The sequence below is a fragment of the Penicillium pulvis genome, assembly GCF_028828015.1.
Source record: "Penicillium pulvis strain IBT 33274 chromosome Unknown contig_1_segment0_segment0, whole genome shotgun sequence".
NCBI classification, from domain to species: Eukaryota; Fungi; Ascomycota; class Eurotiomycetes; order Eurotiales; family Aspergillaceae; genus Penicillium; species Penicillium pulvis.
The window spans coordinates 630,797-652,260 of NW_026643074.1; the positions used below are offsets into that span (position 1 = coordinate 630,797).

Genomic DNA, 21,464 nt, shown 5'->3' on the forward strand with positions numbered 1-21,464 from the left:
CCACATGGTCTTGTGATGGGCTAGAGACGCCGAGCCGCAACGCTCGGACTAGGGGCTTTTCTGGGGGAGGTCATCGTAGGTAGGAATTGACTCCTCACAATTGGAAACCCATAAACCTTCATGAATACATGGTATACGAGCAGAATTGGCAGAAATTTACACCCTCTTATCTATCATAAGCCAATCAATTCAAGCTTGAAATCATCGATATCAGAGACGCCGAGGGCTGTCCTAAACCCAGGACGACAGCGCGGCACTTTTAGCGAGCGAAAGATAAGGTTTTAGAATCTGGCTGAATCGACTCTGTATATTGCGGGTAATATTTGCGGCATATGAGCTCCATAGCCCTTTACATCTCAATTATGGATGATTGCTATCTGGGAACATATTCTCCAATGGATGACAACAATGCGCAAAGATAGTCTTGGACGAGACCGATTTCAAGATTTATTGGCAGTCTTTTACCTCTGAGCCCAAGTCAGCATGGGAAATTCAACTAGCCCGAGACAAAATCGTCATACCTTCCGAGGCAATTCAATGAGGCGCCGACACATACCTCTCCACGGGTGTGCTCGGTCTCCTCACAACATATACCATAAGAATGTACCAGAGCATCCAAGGAGAGAGAGTAGGCCGGCGAAGTAAGGACACCGATTGTTCATCATCCATCAAGAGCGTCGTGGGGGGTATGCGGGGTCAAAAGGCGAGAAAGAAGCGCTGGAGAGAAAAACGACGAAAAAGGGTAATCCAGGTATCAATAGAAAGGGAGCAAGCAGTTGCATCCCAGTGAATAAATCATCTTTCATCACATCAAAGGCTTAGTTGATGTCAGCGTCCGGGCTGCGACTTCGGCGGATCGGGCTGGGGCTGCGGCTACGACCACGGGCGGCGCCACGAGCTCCCTTGCCTTGTCCCTTGGCTCCTCCTTTGCCGCCTGGGGGTGGGCGGACAAATGCGTAGTCGACTTGAATGGTCTGATCCAGGAGCTTGGTATTGTTCAGGTTCTTGATGGCCTCGGTGGCTTCAGGGAGGGTCGAATATTCAATCAATGCGTATCCCTAGTGTGCGTTGGTCAGCTAACAGGTTCCTTGAGCACTGCTACAATTATTCGACCTATGAAAGCCAGGGAATCTGATCATCACAGCGGCGGCTTCAGATAGGATCTAAGTACGTACCTTGACATAACCTGTCCGTCGGTCAAGGTTCAAGTTGAAGTTCTTGATCTCGCCATGCTCTGCGAAAAGTTCGGTGATGTCTTCTTCTGAAGCTTCCTCGTGGATGTTGGACACAATGACAATCCATCCCTCAATACTGCGCACGGCCACGGCGCCGGACTGTGTGTGAGGCTCGAAGCCACGGTTCTGCTCCTGCTCCTGCTCCTGCTGCTCGGGCACCTCCTCCTGGGCGACAGGGGGGTCCACTTCCATTTCGTTCGACATCGTGAGAGAATTGGGGTGAGGAGAGGAGAGGGGGGGAAGGGTAGGGCGCTGGTGGTTCAAGATGATGTGAATGCGGAAGGGGAAAAGCTCTGGCTGAGTTGCACTCCTTTTTGGGTTTAGCGTCTCCCGCATTTCTCTAGGGCTATCTATACCAACTATCTCCTACTTCCACCAATTGCACACAACAATGCAGTATATTTATCTGTGTACCTGCAAGCTATTGAAAATTTAATGCTGGGTAGATGTGAATATTAGAATTTATGTAGAAGCGTGGTGTGCTGAAAACGCCTCAACGCAAGATCACGTAGCCGCAACATGAACGACCAAGAATACTGGTACAGGATCAAGTGAGAGAAGTCGTGAAGAGACTGAGTAATTAAGCTCATGTTTCATCATCTAAGTTCCCCCCTACTCGTTAATCTTCAAGGTGCGATTTTCACATCACAGTCATTGAGCTAGCTCTTTGTTCTGATCTCTACGAAAAGCAGTCTTCATAGATCTGATCCAAGGAACAAGATAGACCACTGGATCACGATGGTCTTACGTTGGTGAGCACCACATCTTTTCCCCCAGAAATCTGCAGACAAACCGACATTCGGTGCCTCGCATTAGTGCCCGGCCTTCATGTGGCTGCAACGAGGCACAAGAGCCAATCCAGAAACCTCTCGAGTTGCATATTCGAGACACCAAATCAGGGGAGACATACGACATGGCAACGACCTGCTCTGAGCTCGACGCCTCGTTTGACATACTCTCTGGAACGATGTTCATCAAGCAAAAAGTCCGCGACCCAGAAGTCTGGCCCGACATTCAACATGAAAGTTTGGTGCAGTTCAACCAGAGAAACAGCACATTCGTCAACCTGGAAGGCCTCGCAGGAAACTCCTTACTATTCACATACATGATCAATCCGCCCAACACTAAGATGAAAACAAGCTCCAGCTCTATCACCAAGCATATCTGGGGACGCACCAGCGCAAAGCTAAGAACCTGCCACCAATGGTACGGGTGGGAAACAGACACAAATGGCAACGAAGGCCCACTCTACCAATATCTCATGAATTGCGACGGCGAGCAAATCTTACAGCTGCATTTTCCCAATGACCGTATTGAAGGTTGGAAGTCTGTCGCCATGATTCTACTCACTTACCGCAAGATCAATCCGGTTATATGGCACCATCTCAGAACCCGAACTACTAGTTGTGAACTTGCGGGTTTTGATTGGGCGCAAGTTGAAGATCGAATGGGGTCGCAGCATGTGTATTTGTACGCAGATGTGGAGGCCAAAGCGAAGAGACCCCGCGTTACTAAGGCTGATACAGTTATGAAAATGGCAGAGTTGTCGGAGTACATGGGGTCAGATATAACTCTTAAGGCTCGAGGGTTTGCAGATCTCGCCGGGGCTGTGGACCGGCATACTATTTATCATGCTTTGAATTCGGGTGATTTGGGGTTCAGGGGCCTCTGATGAGCGTTGATGTTGCATGCCGAAGACTGATAGGTTGGACTCGAAGTAAGTGTTTTGAGATTGATATTTTTAAGTAATACTCGGCGTCTTGTTTATTTTCAGTGCATTACTATGGTACACAGTGGCTGTCTTTGGCCTGATTGATTGATATGAAGCTACGTACTTGAAGCTGCGACAAGAATTGAATCTGAAAGGACCATATTCCAAAAAGGAAGATCAAATCTTTGGATTGCTATTCTATATGTTTTTTTTTTGTGAATCTTTTAGAAAAAAGCTGTAGAGTGGAGATGTATCCCCATTTGGTTTGTCAAAAAGAAATTCTCCCGTTGTAATGGGTAGTAGGAAAGTGTGAACAATGGAAAGCAGCGCAGGTCGTTAAAAGTACAAAATGTTGAGGGAATTAACTAGAAGGAAAACCGATTGTAGCGCCAGGGGAATTGCTTATTTCCGGTTGTTGTTGCGCATGCCCAGGATCTGGACCATACGGACAAAGATGTTAATGAAGTCCAGCTCGAGGCTGACACTCTCGTTGACAACATCACGCTTGATGAGACCACGCTGAGCCAGGCGAGCGTGGTGCAGGACCTTCTGCACATCGTAGAGGGTGAAGCCACCGAAGACAGCCAGTCCACCGTACAGCCAGATGCGCTCAGACCACATCAGACTGCGGGCAGCAGTGGCGGGCAGAACCATGGGAGCGAGTCCAGAGATAGCAACGAGGACCACACCAGCAAGGAGTGGGCCACCTAGGTAGAGGTACTTCTCCTGCTTGGCAGTCGCACCGACAAAAGCAATTGAGCCCATCAGGCCAACGGTGTAGATACCAGCACGAGCGAGCAGAGCAGGGTTGTAGAACATCAGCGGGGAGAGGAGTGCAGCCTGTGTAAGGTTGAACAGGGTCCAGCAGCCGTACTTCATGACGTAGCTATGAAGGAATTAGTGCGAAAACTTGAGGTAGATATTATGCGCTCGGGTGAAGCGGAATTCAATACTTACTTATCCGGAGAGGTGTAGAAAGTGCCGTACATCGAACCAATGCTGCCAACCAGACCAACACCAAGGACAGCCCATGGGTTCATGGCCATGAGACGGTAGGACCAACCAGTAGTGTGCAGAGCGCGGGCAGCAATAGCGATAATTCCAAGACCAAGACCAGTGTGCATAAAAGTTTCGTTCAAGAAGCTTCGTTCGTAATCGGGCATACCGCCATCCTCACGGGTTTCACGGTTGAAGATAAAGTTGGTAGCGACGACGGTACCACCGACGATGGCGGCGCCATACATCAGCTTCTGACCCATGCTACCACTCTGGGTGTTAAAGGTCTGCTGCATGTAGGTGCGGCGGAAGGCATTTTGGAAGGTCTGGCGGGACTTGTTGAAGACCGAGGAAGCACCGGGCTGAGGCTTGGTTGCCTGGGTAGGCTTTAATGGAGAATTGTGAATGAAGCGAGCAGTGTTGGAAAGCTTGGGAGCTTGGCGAAGTGCCGATGAAACGGCGAACGGGCGCCGAAGAAAGAACGCCATGACGATGATGTCGAGGATGAGTGGGAACAGTTTGGGGGGAAGATCTCCAGATATACCCGGCAGGTGATATCAGTCTGATTACTCACGAGTGATTACTCACGTTCCGGAAACCGGTAACTCTTAAGTCCGAAACTTCCAGAATCATCACGTGCCAGGTGGGATGAGCTCTCAATCTCATAATCTGCCCCGCTAAGCGCAATAGGATATGCTTCTGCTTGTCTAAAATTATGACGATGGCGCCGCTAGAAACAATCAATCTCCCCCATTTGCCTGCTGAGCTCCCGGTTTTTGTGGCACTTTACCGCAATGTGGAGAATGCAGAGTTCTTGCGCCAGCAGCTGCTTGCCGGCAACACTGAATATGAATATGCCTTGATTGATGCAAGCATGGTGTGTAAAAATGCATATAGAATGAAAAAAATTCGAAATTGAAGGACTCATAGTCTTCTACAGGTTCTATCACGAACACATGCTATCACAGCAATTTTCCGAGCTGTCAATGACTATCTGAACAACCGCCTCAAGTCCCGCAATGTACACTCGGAGATTGTCTTCTCCTTCCTTGCGGCCAACAATGTGAGCAGTATTCCAGGCGCTGCAATACATCTGCATAGAATAAGAGCTAACTCATCCAGATTGCTGACTCATTCCGCAGATTCGGCATTGCCGACACCACCAAGGACCTGCTCGTGGTGAAAGTCCCCGTGTCCCCGGAGATAACGCATGACTCCGTTGCCACACACCTGGAAGCTTCCATCAAAGGAACTTCCGTAACCTTTGATGACCAGATCCTTTCAGAGATCTCGGATCTTGCCAGGATCAAGAAGGTGTACAAGCTCGGAGCTTTGCCTACTCCTGGGGCCAAGCAGGCCAGCGGCACACCCGATGACGCCAACCGACGACTTGAACTGTCAATTGTGGGAGCGATTGCTCTACGTGGATCATGAAGGGCTTCTTCGTTAATATTGAATATTTATATCTTGCCGAGAAACCTTACCGGCACCCGCAACAGGCTCTCGGGGGACAGGCCGGCCTTGACGGTTGATGATGAGAAGGCACTAACGATGACCTTTGTACGCAAAGCAAGAAAAAAAGAACGGGTTATCATACTAGGGGCAGAGATGGAACCCACTCCACACCTTGCTCCTTGCCTTCACAGCATAGACCATTAACTTCTTAATGGTCTTGACTCTTATGCTCCTCCGATTTGCCCCAGCAAAACTCGACCAAAAAGATGTCGCGCATCCCAAACCTTTGGAAGTCAAAGCGAATCTCAAGTGAATTAGGAGCTCGTGCCCATCGCCTACTGAACTCAAATCGTTATTGTCGAAATGTAAGCTCAGTTTTAATTGAAATGAATGATGAATTTCGCGAAGATATATTTCAGCCATACATGTACAACACATCGAATATGCTCCAATGTCGAGCACCAGAGGGTTTAATATTGAGGTCTTCGTAGATAAAAATATGGGCCAAAAGAATATCCATCGTTATATGAGATTGAATTCGATCAGATAAATAGCATTGATAGTTCTCCGAGGATCAAGATACCTTGCGTTGCCCGGACCAACCTGCAATCGTCCTAGAACGGAAATCCTACAACTTTGCCAAGACTCGCTGATCTTCGTCATCGCCGTTCCATCGCGCCTGACTCCACTTTCGCAATAGAGCATAAACTGATCCGCAACCACCGCTCAGCTTTGAAATCCACCGTGACATCGAAAGCAATGGTTTCTTGGAGCAGGAGAAGCTTCAAACGATATCTCACCTCATTAGCAGCCGATCTCGCCTTGAAACGCGTGATCAACTGGGCATAACAATGGCAACCGCCGCAGATGCCATTGTTTTGTCCTCATCCCCGGACCCTCCTACGCGTACCCCTAAATGTACTTTGAACGATGCCGACAGGCTTTTGGAGACATCGCCACTGGATCAAACGCCACTGTCAGTACCGTCACTCGCAGATGTCTTCCGCCCGCCTTCGCGATCCCGATTCTTCGCAGATGCCAGTGTGGCCGACAAACCAGCCAGGAAAAAGCGTCAGCCGGCGAAAAAATCCGATACAACAGATCCGGACGCTACCAAAGCCCCCGCCAAACCGAGACAAAGGGCGAAGAAGACTACGAAAGAGCAGGAGCCAAAGTCGGCTGCACTAGGAGACCTCGAGACGGGAGCTTTGGATTCAAGGGATAATACGGCGAAGAAGGCGGCACCTTCGAAAAAAGCTGGCGCGCGGACAAGCAAAAAGGCCAAGGAAACAGGGAACATGAAACTGACCGGCAAGGTTACCAAGGCGAGCAGTGAACCGCAGGCAAAGAAGGCGAGCAAAGCCAGCAAGGAATCAGTCTCCCAACAAACACCAGCAGTCGGGGATATCGATATTGGACAAACCATTTCTCTGGAAGGAAACGAGCATTTGCAATTGGAGGAGGCAATGGCTAGGCGACGTGACTGGACTCCTCCAAGGGAATCCGGCCCGAAGGATGTCACCACGATGGATGAGGAAACCGAGAGTCGCGAAGCAGGCCGATTTGGGAAATTACTGTGTGATTACAATTATTCTGGACTCGATTCAGATACCCGCGATATACCTTTGAATATAGATGGTGGAGGACCTACAAAACGTAGGCGAATCGAGGTATGTGTCAGAAGTTTGATATCTGCATATCTCATAATGATTCTAATTGAGCCTGTTTAGCTGGTGGACCCAGGACTTCAAGCGTTGACTTCCAGCAAAGCAGACCAAAGTGATTCATCCTCTGGCGCAAAATCCAAAAAGAAACCCAGAACCCAGAAACGATTTACGACTTTGACAGCCCGGATGACCGCCCAATATACCGTAAATGAGACGCCAGATGATGATTTGATGGATGATGTCGTCCCAGATATTAGCAAAGCGAAATCTCGACGGAAAACAAAATCAACGAACGAAGAGCCCGCTTTTACGGTTCTTTCGCCTGAAGCTGCTGTAAAGGCGTTGGATGCGCAGGATCTGATATTTGGAACATGCAGCCAGCTTGAAAGGGAAGAGTCACCACAGACGTTGAGAGATATTCAGCGAGCGATTCGCGAATCTGAAAGTCTCGCTTCACCGGCAAGTGGCTGGAGCTCGGGACGCCAGACACCCATACGCTCGGGAACTCGCCTGATGGGCACCAAGAATCTCTGGGGAGTTGCGGCTCGCGATATAAATGGGTCTCTCGTTCGAGCAGCTGAATTAGACTCGGCCGATCCGACCGATGTTTCCCAGGCATCCAAAGAAAAGCAGAGCAAGTCTACTAGTCTATCCACAGCTTTTGAGGATGATGATTGGTTTGACCTTGACTATGGAAGACGTGCTCCATCAAAAAGCATGACAACCTTGCAGCAGAAAATCTTCGAGCCTGTTGTCGATACCAAACAACTTCCTGTTACGGAAGTGCCCGTAGCAGAGGTACCCGTTGCAAGAGCGGCCGCTACAACGGTGCCTGTTACAAACGTTTCCCTCCCAGCTGCACAAAACCTCAAAGTAGTGAAAACCAGTCAACAAGCTGATATACAACCACTTTCTATGCCGCATTACCCCGGCTTCACGGATGCCGAGCTTTCGAAGCAGGTTGCCGTGTTTGGGTTCAAGTCAATAAAGGGTCGCAAGAAGATGATTGATCTGCTTCAAAAATGCTGGGAATCTAAGCATGGTATTTCGAGTAAATCTACCGAAGCCTCATCACAAGCTCAAACTGCTCCTTTACAAACGACTGTGCAAAGCGCCCAACCAAAACCAAAACCAAAGGCGAAATCTAAGCTCCTCGCTTCCGCGAAATCAGCGCCAATCGACAAACCTGCACAAGCAAAGTCTCGTGCTTTGGCAAGCCCAAAGAAGACACCGCAAAAAGCAGCAGGCACCGATACTCCCCGGTCTTCATATATAGATGTGGATGAAATTCAAGACTCCGAAGAAGAGTTATTTCTATCTCCCATCCGAGTTCAGCAGCGACACACAGAGATACCACCAGCAAACCCACCTCAAGAGCATACTTTGGACATTGTGACCAAGGAAGCGCCCCAATCCCCAACGAAACGTAAAACGACGACCAAACCCTCACGTTCTAAAGCAACAACATCATCTGTCTCCAAACTCAAGTCCAACACAGCAGTCTCATCTGCGCGAAACAGCTTGCCAGATATTTCTGCTCAAATCACCAAAGCCGTGCGCTTACAGGCATCTCTCTCGCCGCATTCCTCTTCAACCGGCAGTCGAAGTTGTCCAACATGGCACGAGAAGATGCTCATGTTCGACCCCATTATATTAGAGGATCTTACGACCTGGTTGAATGTCGAAGGCCTCGGTCTTGTTGAAGAAGATCGAGAGGTCAGCTCCTGGGATGTGAGGAAGTGGTGTGAGAGTAAAGGGATATGTTGTTGTTGGAAGCAAAATGCAAGTTGGTGATGCTGCTGCATAGATTTATCATACATCAAATCACCAACCTAACTCCAAGATACCCATAGCACATAGAGGACTTAAGCAAGCATGATAAAGCGAAGTTTCCAATTCAATACATGTCCCTCGGCTTCATGACAAAGTCTGCATCTTAGAAAAGCAGCAACCCGAAGACGTCAAAAACGCAAACGCAAATCACCTTCCATGGTTTAGAAAGGCTCCTCGCCCTTCGACTCAAGTTAGCCACATGAATGGAAAAAAATAGGGGCCTAATCCCTTACCCAAATGGGACTGAGGACTCTCATATCATCTCTCCACCCGAAATTCCCACTCAGAAGCGCAACATTCTTCTCCTCCAAGTGGACAACCTTTGCCATAAGATGGGTTTCATTCGCAATGGAGATCTCAAACGCTGCCTCGAAACCAGTAACCTGATCTTCCAGCTTGCGAATTTTCTCCTGTAGCCCAGTAACTTCCTCCTCCAGCTCAGTAATCTTACGCTTCATCCTTCCGGGCTCACCGCGTTTGAAGGTTTGGTTGGTACCGCGGTCAGTGACAAAACATTCTTTGTGATCTTGAAGACAGTGGAAACATGGAGCGGTATCTGATCCAACAAGGCAGCGCATTTTCCTTATCTAAATGTGGTTGGAAGTGAATGTCATCAGTGAATTCTTCAAGATGATGAATACGATAGGGCTATATTTACCCTGCACCTATCACAGGCTTGGCGAGATCGTTCCGAGGTCTCCTTCTTCTTTCTGTGGTCATTCCTAACCAGCTCAGAATATTCTGGCTCGGGATCTTTTTTGCTGCGACGGGGTTTCGGTTGCGCGGGAACTTTCTTTGCTTTGACAGTGGCAGTGGCCGTGGGAGGTTCCGAGGTTTGCTCGGTGGTTGAAGGGTATTCCGCTTCCCTGAGACGGTAAATGTTTGACTCGATGTCATCGGGCATTTTGATGGATGTTTGGTAGTCTATATTAAGACTCAAGGGTTAGTCGAGAACGGGTCAGTCTTGGGAGGAGTTGATGGGTCTCGACGATAGTTGATATTCGGGAGACAACCTGTGATGTTTAGCATAGTCCCTGAGGGTATTGGAGTGACCTTTTTTTTGTTGAGATTCAGGTTTGGTTTTTGTATGTAACTGGTGGGTGTTGATCAGGGAAGGAGTGGAAGTGATTGAGGTTGCTGTTAAATAAGGAGGGTCTGGGATGTGATGATTGAAGCGAGAGCTACGCTTGGATGATGGGAACGATTCAGAGAGGAGTGCCTGGGGTATCAATTGACTCGCTGTCTTTGAGAGAACTTCAGGAATCTTCCACAGTATACAGTTCTGAGGTCGGGATTATTTATTGCCCAGGAAATTACAGCCATGGAGAATAGGCCTTCACATATAGTAGTAACTCACACGCTTCATTTCTTTATAGAAGAACAAGGGCATTGTTATATTTCAAGACAGCGCCCAGAGAAAGACAATGAGAAAGACGATATGGCAGAGAAATGCTAGCTCATATGGTCCCAATGCCACTGACTCCAGAATCTGTAGAAGCTTGTCTGACTAAAACTTCCGAGATAGTCAGATAGATAAAGACTTATGGAACAGGGAGCAGTCAAGGTTGTTGGCAATGTACTAAGGTTGTCTTGAAAGCACAACTAGAGCTATAACCTTGCAGACCAAGTAAAAAGTAATGAACTGGAACTGCACCTTCGTGTAGCGAGCCATACCCTTTAATGCTCAAGTCCAAGCCCATGAAAATAGAGCATTTTAGGTACCAATCAATACTCGGTCAATCCAACTTGCCATTGATAATGATCCCTGGCTTCAATATCTGGAACCTTGACAGCCAAATAACACATCAAGGTAGTAAATATCCTTCTAGCTAAAATAAATCCCGTTTTTAGCCTCATCAGGCTCCTCCCACGGCAAGAATTGTTGCTTAGTTCTCACTAGTAACTCTAGATTATCGGAGTCTGTTTCCATACTACACTCTTGAATTTAAATCATATTTTGTGCCTCTTGGTCTTGACAGCATGCGCTGGTTGAAAGGGAACCAAGGAAACTTGTGCCTCGAGTCTCGTATTCCATTTGAGAATCTACAATCATCGAGTCGAGTAAATAGAACAAGTTTTACAGTTCAGATAGTATCTATAATCAGACTCCAGCATGTCTCGCCTTCCTAGAAGGAGCACCAAAAGCCCTAACTCCCATTCAGGATTTGCTCCCGGTAGAGGGCTGATCGGATGTCATATGCATCTTCAGGGTCAATCAATCGTGCGTGATCATATTCTGCTTCATGACCCGCGGCCTCCATCTCTAGATACCCCGGTGCATAAATCTCAATATCCTCTGTCCACCCATCTCTCGCCCCATCAAATCGATCAAGAAACTCGCCCCGTGCCTTAGCTCCTTCCAGGATATCGATTACCGGCAGGTTCATATCCAAGCTACCGTCCAGATCAGCCATCAGATAAGCAAGCAAACTGCCAGAACTGGTCTAGGTCACATACTCCGAATTCATCCGTTGAGAGCCCCCAACCCGATCATCGATCACGTGTACAAGAGGTCTATTACCGGTAAAGAGGTCCAAATACACAGGCCACATGTTGCAAGCCCGTCGACGAAGGCACTGATCAATCTGGCCATTGCGCTTGAAATCCACGACAGTGATGTGGCCGGTGTTCAGATCATCCTCGGTTACCAGGAACCAGTGCCACAGAAATCCCATGTAAAGCACCGTCCCTTGGCGGGTCATGGTCAAGTGCGCGAAATTAGCCATTTCGAGAAAGGCTCTTGGAAGAACATCGGTGATGTGCACTTTGGTTGGGTCGGAGAGGGTCGCCGGGTTGGGATCAAGGCTGCCGTGTCTTGCGCCATGGCTTTGCATACAATGATCCATCTCTCCGTCCAGACGGCAGGAGAGAATATAGAGCTTTATCCACTTGGATTGGTTGGACGGGAATGACGGGCCCAGCGGTGGGAGGCAGACAAAGCTGGGCGTGTCGTAGTAAAGATGAGAATCACGTACAGCATCAGATGGATAGTCCATTGCGTTCCTTGCTGGGGCTCGCTGGTGATAAGACTATCGTTGTTATTCAGCCATGAGGTTCCAAGGCTGTTCCCCCAATCTTTGAATGGGCAATGAACATACATCGCGGAATTCTTGGCTGGCTTTTGCCCAGCTCTCCACTAGGGCCCGGCGTTGGCGCACTTCGTAATCTCCATCGTCGTCGGAGACATTGGCATTCACACGGGAGACCCATTGTTCCTAGTCGACATGTGAGGCTTTGCTCTAGGATCATCATGAGACGAGGGTTCCACTTACCTCTACAAACAACAACCATCCTTTGGCCTCTTCGTTGGCCTGTTGGATTGTGACATCGTTGGCATTTGCTTTGATCTCAGGTGGGACGCCGCCCGGCCAGTGGAAAGGGCGGGAAGGAGGAGCGACCATGAGATATAATTTTTGTCTATGAAGTATTGCCCCATTTGCTCAGTTTCGTAAAAAGCTAGTGATACTTTGTGAGTCCAGAAAAGAAGACGAATTGAGTTTTAAACCCGGAAGTCGGCGGTGGACAAAGGAGACTAAAAGTGGATGTTGTTGTCATTATTAACGTCCAGCAGAGACACAGGAGGAGCCTGTGTTCCTGAAAACCTCCCAGGGGTTATAGGTATGTGCCAAGCTAGGTTTTATAAGTACATATGTGCTATCCTAGAAAGCAAATCTCGTAAAAGCAGAGGAACTGGCCAGTCGACGGAGGTGGTCCCCGACGAGCGGGACGATCCTGCGGGAGTCACGGGTGGTGTTCCACCCAGTCCGGTTTGTAGGACTATGGGCCCAGTGTTCCGACACATGCTCTACAGGAATCCATGTCAATGCACCGCGCAAATGGGATCCCCTCTTGAGGATGATTTATGGCCCCACTCGCTTGGGATACAAAAACAAATCTGGCCTTGGCCGGAACTCAGCCAATCATGTTTTCAAAACTATGCTTTCCGCCCCATTCTGATATCACTCTAAACTACCTGCCTGAACGAGTCAGGTTGCCTGGAAAATCGTAAATTCTCTACACCGATGTCTGCTCTGGTGAGTTAATTGAGGATAAACTTTTCTTTGTTCTTTTCAATTCAGTAATTTGGAATAGACTTTTTTTTGGGAAGCTTTCTTATTCTAGGCAGACAATCCTGCTACCTAACCGCTTGTTTAACCCATATGTACTCAATACGCGCAGAATTTGCCGTCTAATTACATATAATCTGCCAATCCAGCTCACCAATGCTGGTGTGATACTTTTGCACAACATGGAGCAACTACCAAATGAACTCCTTCTATGTATTGGGAAATACGTCCAGCAAGGGTCTGACCCCCAATCAGCCCTGTATTCATTAAGTCGGTGCTGTCGACGATTCCATGACTTATACCAGCCCTTGATGTATTCATACCTATCCTTCGAATCTTTTTCTCAGAAATCTGTGGACTTGATTATGCATTTGTGGAGACGCCCGGATCTCGCCAGTCAAGTCCATCGATTGTACCTAATCTGGTCTAATTGTGATCAGAACCATATCGATCGGCACGACAAGGATGACAAAGCCGCCCATTTCATCGAAGATGCACTGAATGAGATATTTACGCCAGAAGAAGAGGAGACAAAAGAAGTTTGGGAAGAGCATCTCAATGGCGAGGGGTTATGTCCAGAAGCATGGTTGGGTCTATTGCTTGTCCGGCTGACTCACCTCCAAACAATTGAGTTTGGGCATGAACATTCCGATTTGATGTCTGATATTCTACTCAAGGCAGCAAACCGCCAGCAGCCCTTCCACCAGGGGACGCCATTTCCTCTCTTGCAAGATGTTCGAGCATGTGTTGGCTGGGGAGCTTCATGGATCGACTCCGGCTTTTTAATGCCTTTCTTTTATTTCCCTACCGTTCGTAGGATCTACGGAACCGCGATAGGCGAGACAAAAGATGACGAAAACACATGTCTTGCAAATCATCAGCCTTCATGTCCTGTGCAGGAAATTACTGTGGAAGAGGGCTACTGGTGTCGAGGCATGCTTGACTGGCTCGCAGTGTGTACGAATCTTCAGCATATCTCCATCACGGTGGAGATACAAGCAGACGAATATGAGCTTGATGAGAAGGACCAATTTGATGCTCCGCAGTTTCGGGTGGCTCTTCTTCCATTTACCAAGACTCTCAAGACTCTGTGTATCGAGTATGGAGATAACTACAGAGACCAAGTGGTGGATGAAAAGGATGTCCACGAATCTTCCTTCGGATCCTTTAAAGACTTTACTGTTCTGGAAAATCTCACAGTCCGACATGATCACTTAATGGGACTTTCTGATGACTCGAGTCATGATTGGGATATGAAACCGCTTGCTGAAAGCTTGCCTCACTCCCTCGTGAGTCTAAAAATCATCGACATAGTGGTTGATTGTCATCTTGAGTTATTATCCGAGCTTTCCCAACTTTTGCGCCATGTGCACACTTTTCCTAAGCTTGAACGATTAGTGCTCTGCATTCTGAGCGAAGATGAAGAGGAAATTAGTGATGTGTTCGATATTCTGAGGGTCGAATGTCAGGGTGCCGGTGTCTCCTTGATGATTGAGTAGGTACACCATCTGTCTCATGGCAAAGACAAGGGATCCTTGGCTTTAAAATATCGGTCCTCTGATACTAGCGGAGCATGTGATTTAATGCGTGCAACCGCAAAGGACAAACGTCTTTCCGGGCGACCGGTATATGGCGATAGACGACATCCGTCACGCGGTGTCCCGACCCAGCTCGACTCATTAGACGCCCCCACAGCACCTGTATTCACTATCGTTGTGTTAAAGTACTAGAAGCGAGATATTGAAAGGAATCCGATAAGTAAAACAATAGTAACATTATCTTCGTAAATGGCAATAAATAACCGACCATATAACGGGAAATTAAATATCGAAACCAAAGTCAATATGCGTTCAGTCTTGGAACTCCAGCCATGCTCGACCAGCTTAAGAACCAAATATGTGACCCCGAATTTCCCAACCCGAACCCCAGAAACACAGCCTGAATCCCAATCTATGCGGGTCAAAGCCAAAAGAATGAGCACAGTGTCCCAGAAAGCCTGAACTCCCAATCACGAACGGCAAGCCTGAGGTGGCACAACAAAACCAAAGATGTATGAATAACAATAAATACAACAATTAAAGGGAACGCGAAAGTGCTTCGTATCGTGTCAAATGGTCGTGTACGCACTCTGGTCTGTATTTGATCATCGGAAATTCTTTCCGTTGGAGGCGACGAGTTGGAAGTTGATGCGTGGCTGATATCGCACCGCGCCGCCGTCCTCAAGCCATGGAAGAAGGTTCTTGCATTGGCTGACATCGAAGGAATCGAGTTGATGACAGCCTTCGGACACAGCTTCCACGCCTACACCAGTAACGCGGACACAACCACGCACGGATAGATGCTGAAGTGAAAGGAGATGCAGGCCGATACTGCGAAGGGAGGGGTCGGAGATTGCAGAGCCACAGAACGACATGTTCAGGGACTTCAATTGTGAGCATTGAAGGGCAAGGACCTCTGTTGCCGTATCAGATAATGCGCAACAGAATGACTGATGATCATGATTAGCTAGGATTTCTTTGAGCACAAAAAACATTAGAATTCTTACCAAGTCCAATTCTTGTAGCTGCTTGGCAGCATTGGTTAAATGCACAATTGCATTGTCCGTCAAATAGGTGCAGTCCGCCAAGCAGAGCTTGCGCAGGTTGGTGAACCGAGCATTTCCCCAATATTGGAACCCTTGGTCTGTGATCGTGGTGCAGCGAGTCAAGTCCATTTCTTCGATTCGACCTGCTGCGTGTGATGCAATGTGGTGCATTGAACGGTCTGTAACGTGTTTGCAGTATGACAGCGTGAGCTTCTTCAATTGCGGGCAGCCATAGACCAAGCTGTCTGCCGTCTGTAGGGTGGGCTTGATAGAAGCACTTTTGCCCTCGGTGGGCTTTTGATTTCCAGGGATAACCCACCCAAGGATTCGAGCCATGAGGGTATCGCCCACCTTTCGACAGTTGCTCAAGTCCACGTTCTGCAGACCAGTAGCCTTGCTAGACATTTCGAGGATTGCTGAAGCCGTGACATCCCACACACTTTTCATCTTCCACGTAGTAGAGTTAGGTGCACAAGTATTGACTAGTGCATTGAAACCCTCGTCTGTGATATGGAAACAATTATTGATGTTCACAGAGCGGGGCCGGTCACCAACAAATGGACAAATGACCTTCACAAGAGCATCATCGGTGACTTTACGGTTGTATATGCTGAGGTCCAAATCCCGAACCAGCTCCGATGACTTGTTCAAAATGCCACACCAATGAGAAGACACTGCACGAAGTTGAAGCAGGTGATGGAATTCCAGGAACCCAAATATGTTCAGCAAAATGCTATCTGGGAAGATGCCGGGTGGGGCATTTTTCCAGGGGCGTGCAGTATGATGTGCTTTGGTTTCGGCAGTGTCTGGAAGTGCAAAGCTCGATGAGGTAGCAGAACGAGGTTCTGAAGAAGGAGATTGTCGCTGGTATTCGCCTGTCATTTCTTCTGGCGTCAACGGTGCCACCGAGCCGCGTCGGCTTCTAAGTCGGACCTTGTCTAAACCAAGGCTTAGATAAGGATCTGGATCGGATGGTCGTGCCAAAGGGTGTTCCTGGTCTTCGCCCGATGAGGATTGGTGTGGACCGTCAAGCTCAGTCTCAGTCAATGTCAATAGAGGCATAGACTTTCTCCGAGCCGCAGTTATTTTCACACGATCTTCGATATTCAAGTCACCCATTGGAGGGTGCTCTTCTGAGGCATCCGTCATGACTACATCGCCATCGGAAGCCGCCTGTAGCCTTTCTTGGGCGGTACGCTCCACTTGCTCTCGTATATCCTTAGGACACATCTCCCAGAATTTAGAAAGCACATCCCCGCTTAGCATGAGACATTCTACCGATGTGACAGATCGAACAGTTGCTGTCCTTCGCGGCGCTAGTGCCAGGCTGACCACTTCTCCGAAGTACTGCCCCTGCTTGAGTCTAGCTTTGATTTCCACACCGCCGTGATCAACTCCATTGGGCTTGCCATGGCTTTCATTGTTTGCCTCACGCTTTTCGGCCACAACCTCAACTTCACCACGAACGATGAAATAGAGCTCGCGGCCTTGGGAGTCCTGCTTGATAATATCGGTGAATGGATGAAATGAGGCTGGCTGGGCGTTTAAGCCCAAGAAATGAAGGATATCCGCAGGTAACCCGGAGAAGAGCGGTAGTTCTTTGAGGAGTAGACGAACGTTCACCAGTCCATTGGCTAGTGCACTGGCTGCATCTCGTCGCCCTGGGCTAGGTGATTTTCGTTTTTTATAGACAGACTTGAGACTCAGGTCTTCATCTTCCGCAACAATGTGATCTTTGGAAAAGCTTTCGCGTAATCGTTTTGAGCCTCTTCGTACTGGACTGGGACTAGGTTCGTCGTCCACGACGGGAGCCGAGGTCTCTTTTTTCTTTTTCTCCAGAATCATCAATCGCTCCTGGGCTTCTTCCATGATCGCGCGCTCAACATCCGGAAAGCGCGGAAGGATGTTGCGAAAGTCTTCCTTGGAGAGCACGACCAGCATGCATCGGGTGCGTGCAATAATGGTTGCGGTGCGCGGCCGATCCATTAGCACTCCAATTTCTCCAAAGAAAGAACCTGGTTCTAACTCGGCGTATATACTTTCACCATCACGCGATGTGACGGAGACGGCGCCGCGCACCAACCAGTAGATTGCTCTTGCATCATCGCCTTCAGTCAGAATATAATCATTTGGGGCGTGGAGCTGCGGGCGTAGGTGTTGGCCAACTTCGATCAAGAAGGATTCGGGTGTGGCCTGGAAGAGGGGAAAGGAGCGCAGACGATCGACAAGCTCGAGCGGCAGCGCTTTAATGTGGGAGGAGGCTAAGGGCGAGGGGCGCACGGGTCGGTTCGGGTTCATGACCGAGTCGAAGGAATGGATAAGGGACAGGTTATCGGACATAGGCGTGACAGCCTTAGTCGGACCCCCGGCCGACCTACCATGGCGACGCATGCTCACAGAGACAAATTTTGAGTAGGAAGATCCGACGACTAGAGGTAATAGGGCTTTGAGCTAAGGAGAGAACGATGACGTCGACGAAAGCACCGCAGATGTCGAGCCGACAGTCGGCATTCTTTCCACGCCCAAATTGGAACGGGCTCTAGCAGATAGACATCTGCAGAGGTGAAAAGGTGGTGGAGGTTGGGATAAATGGGAAAGATCAAAGGTTGACGGGGTCTCTCTTCAGGCGAAAAAAGGTGGGGGGAATGAGCGACTCAGCGATGTCAAATGCGGTTGAGCTCCACCGATCATCTGGAAACCTTCGGAAACTCTATGGGAACCCGCTGTCGGATGCTCCACTATTGCTGAGCTTCTGCTCAATGATTTATATTTCATTACATATAGGTTTTGCATGAAATCAATTGTGCTCGGATCGTCGCATTGTCTAGGTGCCTGCAGAGATGATCCTACATATTGCCCCAGGAGTTCATCAGTGAAAAAATACTACATTTCTGCATAAGGCACGGACTAAATGGAAATCAATGCACTTCTCTTACGATTCCGTTTCTTTGATAGGATCTAGTACGCCGAAAGACAAAGAAAAGTAAAAATAAAAAAATCTCTTGATTCTTGCCTAGAGCAGCCTTCGCCCAAATCCGGACTTTCCAGATGAAAAGCATCGGCTTGAAACGAGATCAGGCGGAGTGTCTATTGAGGACTAATATTCCCTAGCTAGGTGCGTAGGTAGCTAGTTGCTACCAGCCTTACCCGGCAATCGATGTACTTTTGGTCGACAATAAGTCTTAGCTGATTACATGTGCCCAGTGACTGCGGGCATTCGGTCATATATGGTCACGTGCTCAGGATAGCAAAGAGAGAAGTGATTCCATGAAATAGTAAGGAGGGTATCAAACAGATGTAAATCAAACACGCGGAGAAAGCATGGCGCAAATATGCCATGTGGCCGATATCCTATATTGCGGAACAAACAGACCCAATATCGGGGTGTCTGTGCCTAGGATGTTTCACCCCCTGGTCTTGGGACACCATTGGAGCAGTGGCTTGTATAATCCCGAGCCATGTCTGAGTGGCCCGTCCAATCGAATTGGTTGGGAAGATAGTAACAAGGCCGGCGGAGCTCTAATGGCTCTGGATGAGCGACCGACAGTGTGTCAATCAGAAGAGGGCATTCATAAACTGAACAATGCCAGACCCCAATCAGATAGTACCCTGATCCTCTGTTTTAGATTGCCGTTTGCCAAAGAAAAAATCCAAGTATTTCGGGCGATTCCCTTTCGCTGTTTCCAAAACATCTTGCAATAAGCCGTAGGTCAGACTCAGCTTCAATCCGAATTTTGCGGTTCGAGCAGCAGTATAAACGTCATGACGAGCTAGGACACAATATATAGTTAGTTTCAAATGATGTTTCCGGCCGGAGAGAGTCAACAAGTCTTACCTAGTAAGCTGTAAATACCAGAGAACGATAAGCCGGCAGTAACTGTGGACAAAAAGTCTCTCTCCTCATGCCTAGCATAGTCCACGGTTTCCTCGAATAAGGAAAAGGCCAGAGCCCCAACACCAAGCTTAGCTCCCATTTTTAACCCATCCTTCACGCCACCAACGATGGAGATATAGTTCTTGGTCTTATGATACTGGAACCAGCCGGTCGAGGTTGTTGGGAATCGATGTGCGTTCTCTGCCCGGAACAGCAGGCCAGCTTTCTTACTGCCATGGACGTACCCCAAAGCTAACCCCGGTATGAATGCACACATTGTAGCGTATGGTATGCGCTTCTCGACGTCGATACCCAGCCGTGGAGGGGTATCAGATTCGAAAAGCTTGTGCCAGTATACGAGCTTCAGGAAGAGTGAGTTCTCCCGCTCAGACTCGAGAGAGGACGGTTGATGTTCCATGATGGCGGAGGGAAACAAGGAGGCGACGATAGTGTAGAGTAAGGGTGAAGTAGTCCTGGCAGTAGACGTGGGATACAAGGCTTCTGGGATAGGGAAGCGCAGTCCAAACGAGGTGCTTGGAGTGGTGGCGTATAAAGCAACAATGTTGCAATGCGGTGGTTGAAAAGCTGTCAAGCGTTATGAGAACAGCTAAAGGATTAATTGATATGAGGAATGGCCTCTGGCCCTTCTATTGAACCACCTGTCGTGCTTGTTTCTCAATCGCGTAAATGGTGTCAGAGAAGAATTTCGGAGTTGCGGGAGTCCACTCCGCCTCCGTCACTACGCCAAATCTGACTACTATGTACTGTAAGGGTCCTGACTGCAAGAAGTACGGGTAATTATTCTCAAGGTAAGCTGCAAGTCAAACTACAATCATATACTCTGCCCCTAACTATATCTGGTTTGCAGACTTCCAGCTTCTAGCATCATCATATAATAGCAGGTGCTCACGTCCCTACTATTGACCGCCTAATATTCACCGCCCAAACCAGTTTATGGCAGAATCAGGCTTGGCATGGCAGAAGTATTATGTCACCAGGACACACATCACGTGACAGCCTCCCTTCGTTTTCAATCCGTGCGATGACATACAATCACGTGACAACTCTTTCACTGAGCTCTACACATCGCAAAAAATGGTATGTCTCTGTGGAACCTTGCTGTTTGAATAACAGAGGAGCTGTAGTAAGCTAATTAATGTCTCCAAACAGCCTCCTAAGCAAGCGAAAGTGGACCCACGGGCCTCGACCCTGCTCTTTAAGAAGCACAAAATCACCATCTTACTCTCATTGCAACCTCATGAGCCCCTCACAGCAGTGAAGGAGAAGCTACTCCAAGCCCTGAAGTCCCGTGAAGTGCGCGAAATTAAGGGAGAACCGATTCCTGAAGACCCTGCTCTCATCGAGCTTGGTATTCCCGTCGACCGAAGTGAGCTCGAGAAAGGATGGACCCGCCTCATCAAGGCTGAGCCCACTATAACAGAAGGTGTCGCGAAGGGTACAGGAAATACTGGGGATACCGTGCTATCAGCTGGTCTGGAGAATGGACATGTGGTCGCTTTCCGATTCCGCAGGGCGGACGATGTAGAGAAGGATGATGGAGATTGGGATGTGATTATCCCAAGCTTTGACGACGAAGAGGAGGAAATCTGAGGAGCGGTATGTCGCTCCACGATTTTACTACATTATACGACCGTTTTATGACGCTGGCCGAGCAGGGGAAAATTGGAGTAACGTACTTTGCATGGCGTTTCTTGATTTGTCACTCTCGTCGAAAAAATCTTTCTTCAAAGACTAAAATATGTGCTATTCGGACCTTGGTCTGCAATAATTGCTTTGTCAGTAAAATTACAAAGATATACAGATGAGATGAGACCAAAATTTGTCTTATTTGAGTTCAACATGGCTAGACGAATCGAGACTATGCAGATGCCCGACCTATAAGCACCACGATCCCTTCCTATTGTCATGCATGACAGCCTTGGGGATACTATTTAGAGCTGGGTTGATGGTGAACAGGCCTTTAAAGGCGCCCCAATACAATAGCTGTAAGTATGAATTTGAAGCTGCAACATTAGCAATGA

General features: G+C 48.4%; 11 protein-coding genes across 11 annotated transcripts; 5 read left to right on the forward strand and 6 right to left on the reverse strand.

The window, feature by feature from the left end:
- Nucleotides 1-818: 818 nt before the first annotated feature.
- Nucleotides 819-1,439, reverse strand: N7503_003205 (RBM8 family RNA-binding protein; the record flags this gene model as incomplete). Its single annotated transcript, XM_057062752.1, has 2 exons — nt 819-1,058; nt 1,176-1,439. The coding sequence occupies 2 exons, from the start codon at nt 1,437-1,439 to the stop codon at nt 819-821; spliced, it is 504 nt and encodes a 167-aa protein (XP_056923667.1).
- Nucleotides 1,440-2,148: 709 nt separating this feature from the next.
- On the forward strand, nt 2,149-2,907 carry N7503_003206 (uncharacterized protein; the record flags this gene model as incomplete). The annotated part of the gene is made up of 1 exon (XM_057062753.1): nt 2,149-2,907. One exon carries the CDS (start codon nt 2,149-2,151, stop codon nt 2,905-2,907), a length of 759 nt encoding a protein of 252 aa, XP_056923668.1.
- A 441-nt stretch (nt 2,908-3,348) lies between these two features.
- Nucleotides 3,349-4,430, reverse strand: N7503_003207 (Bax Inhibitor family protein; the record flags this gene model as incomplete). Its single annotated transcript, XM_057062754.1, has 2 exons — nt 3,349-3,832; nt 3,904-4,430. The coding sequence occupies 2 exons, from the start codon at nt 4,428-4,430 to the stop codon at nt 3,349-3,351; spliced, it is 1,011 nt and encodes a 336-aa protein (XP_056923669.1).
- A 206-nt stretch (nt 4,431-4,636) lies between these two features.
- Nucleotides 4,637-5,389, forward strand: N7503_003208 (EKC/KEOPS complex subunit CGI121/TPRKB). The gene is made up of 3 exons (XM_057062755.1): nt 4,637-4,819; nt 4,883-5,005; nt 5,065-5,389. Exons 1-3 carry the CDS (start codon nt 4,658-4,660, stop codon nt 5,374-5,376), a joined length of 597 nt encoding a protein of 198 aa, XP_056923670.1. The 5' UTR covers nt 4,637-4,657; the 3' UTR covers nt 5,377-5,389.
- An 859-nt stretch (nt 5,390-6,248) lies between these two features.
- slx4 lies at nt 6,249-8,858 on the forward strand (the record flags this gene model as incomplete). Its single annotated transcript, XM_057062756.1, has 2 exons — nt 6,249-7,067; nt 7,128-8,858. 2 exons carry the CDS (start codon nt 6,249-6,251, stop codon nt 8,856-8,858), a joined length of 2,550 nt encoding a protein of 849 aa, XP_056923671.1.
- Nucleotides 8,859-9,118: 260 nt separating this feature from the next.
- Nucleotides 9,119-9,801, reverse strand: N7503_003210 (Zn(II)2Cys6 transcription factor domain-containing protein; the record flags this gene model as incomplete). The annotated part of the gene is made up of 2 exons (XM_057062757.1): nt 9,119-9,484; nt 9,556-9,801. 2 exons carry the CDS (start codon nt 9,799-9,801, stop codon nt 9,119-9,121), a joined length of 612 nt encoding a protein of 203 aa, XP_056923672.1.
- Nucleotides 9,802-11,044: 1,243 nt separating this feature from the next.
- Nucleotides 11,045-12,298, reverse strand: N7503_003211 (uncharacterized protein; the record flags this gene model as incomplete). Its single annotated transcript, XM_057062758.1, has 4 exons — nt 11,045-11,291; nt 11,355-11,926; nt 11,996-12,112; nt 12,170-12,298. 4 exons carry the CDS (start codon nt 12,296-12,298, stop codon nt 11,045-11,047), a joined length of 1,065 nt encoding a protein of 354 aa, XP_056923673.1.
- Nucleotides 12,299-12,919: 621 nt separating this feature from the next.
- N7503_003212 (uncharacterized protein) lies at nt 12,920-14,463 on the forward strand (the record flags this gene model as incomplete). Its single annotated transcript, XM_057062759.1, has 2 exons — nt 12,920-12,931; nt 13,405-14,463. 2 exons carry the CDS (start codon nt 12,920-12,922, stop codon nt 14,461-14,463), a joined length of 1,071 nt encoding a protein of 356 aa, XP_056923674.1.
- Nucleotides 14,464-15,107: 644 nt separating this feature from the next.
- Nucleotides 15,108-17,939, reverse strand: N7503_003213 (uncharacterized protein; the record flags this gene model as incomplete). The annotated part of the gene is made up of 2 exons (XM_057062760.1): nt 15,108-15,452; nt 15,510-17,939. 2 exons carry the CDS (start codon nt 17,937-17,939, stop codon nt 15,108-15,110), a joined length of 2,775 nt encoding a protein of 924 aa, XP_056923675.1.
- A 1,117-nt stretch (nt 17,940-19,056) lies between these two features.
- Nucleotides 19,057-19,852, reverse strand: N7503_003214 (uncharacterized protein). Its single transcript, XM_057062761.1, has 2 exons — nt 19,384-19,852; nt 19,057-19,318 (listed from the first exon to the last, which is right to left on the reverse strand). The coding sequence occupies exons 1-2, from the start codon at nt 19,838-19,840 to the stop codon at nt 19,146-19,148; spliced, it is 630 nt and encodes a 209-aa protein (XP_056923676.1). The 5' UTR covers nt 19,841-19,852; the 3' UTR covers nt 19,057-19,145.
- A 642-nt stretch (nt 19,853-20,494) lies between these two features.
- Nucleotides 20,495-21,033, forward strand: N7503_003215 (uncharacterized protein; the record flags this gene model as incomplete). Its single annotated transcript, XM_057062762.1, has 2 exons — nt 20,495-20,520; nt 20,593-21,033. Exons 1-2 carry the CDS (start codon nt 20,518-20,520, stop codon nt 21,031-21,033), a joined length of 444 nt encoding a protein of 147 aa, XP_056923677.1. The 5' UTR covers nt 20,495-20,517.
- Nucleotides 21,034-21,464: the final 431 nt, after the last annotated feature.

What these genes read in the sequence shown, in the direction of transcription:
- N7503_003208 (XM_057062755.1), top strand. Translation starts at nt 4,658, where the DNA reads ATGACGATGGCGCCGCTAGAAACAATCAATCTCCCCCATTTGCCTGCT. An exon ending in CCTTGATTGATGCAAGCATG is followed by an intron (nt 4,820 to 4,882) that starts GTGTGTAAAAAT and finishes AGTCTTCTACAG; the next exon opens with GTTCTATCACGAACACATGC. An exon ending in CCTTCCTTGCGGCCAACAAT is followed by an intron (nt 5,006 to 5,064) that starts GTGAGCAGTATT and finishes TAACTCATCCAG; the next exon opens with ATTGCTGACTCATTCCGCAG.
- N7503_003214 (XM_057062761.1), bottom strand. Translation starts at nt 19,840, where the DNA reads ATGGAACATCAACCGTCCTCTCTCGAGTCTGAGCGGGAGAACTCACTC. An exon ending in TGGTATTTACAGCTTACTAG is followed by an intron (nt 19,319 to 19,383) that starts GTAAGACTTGTT and finishes ATTGTGTCCTAG; the next exon opens with CTCGTCATGACGTTTATACT.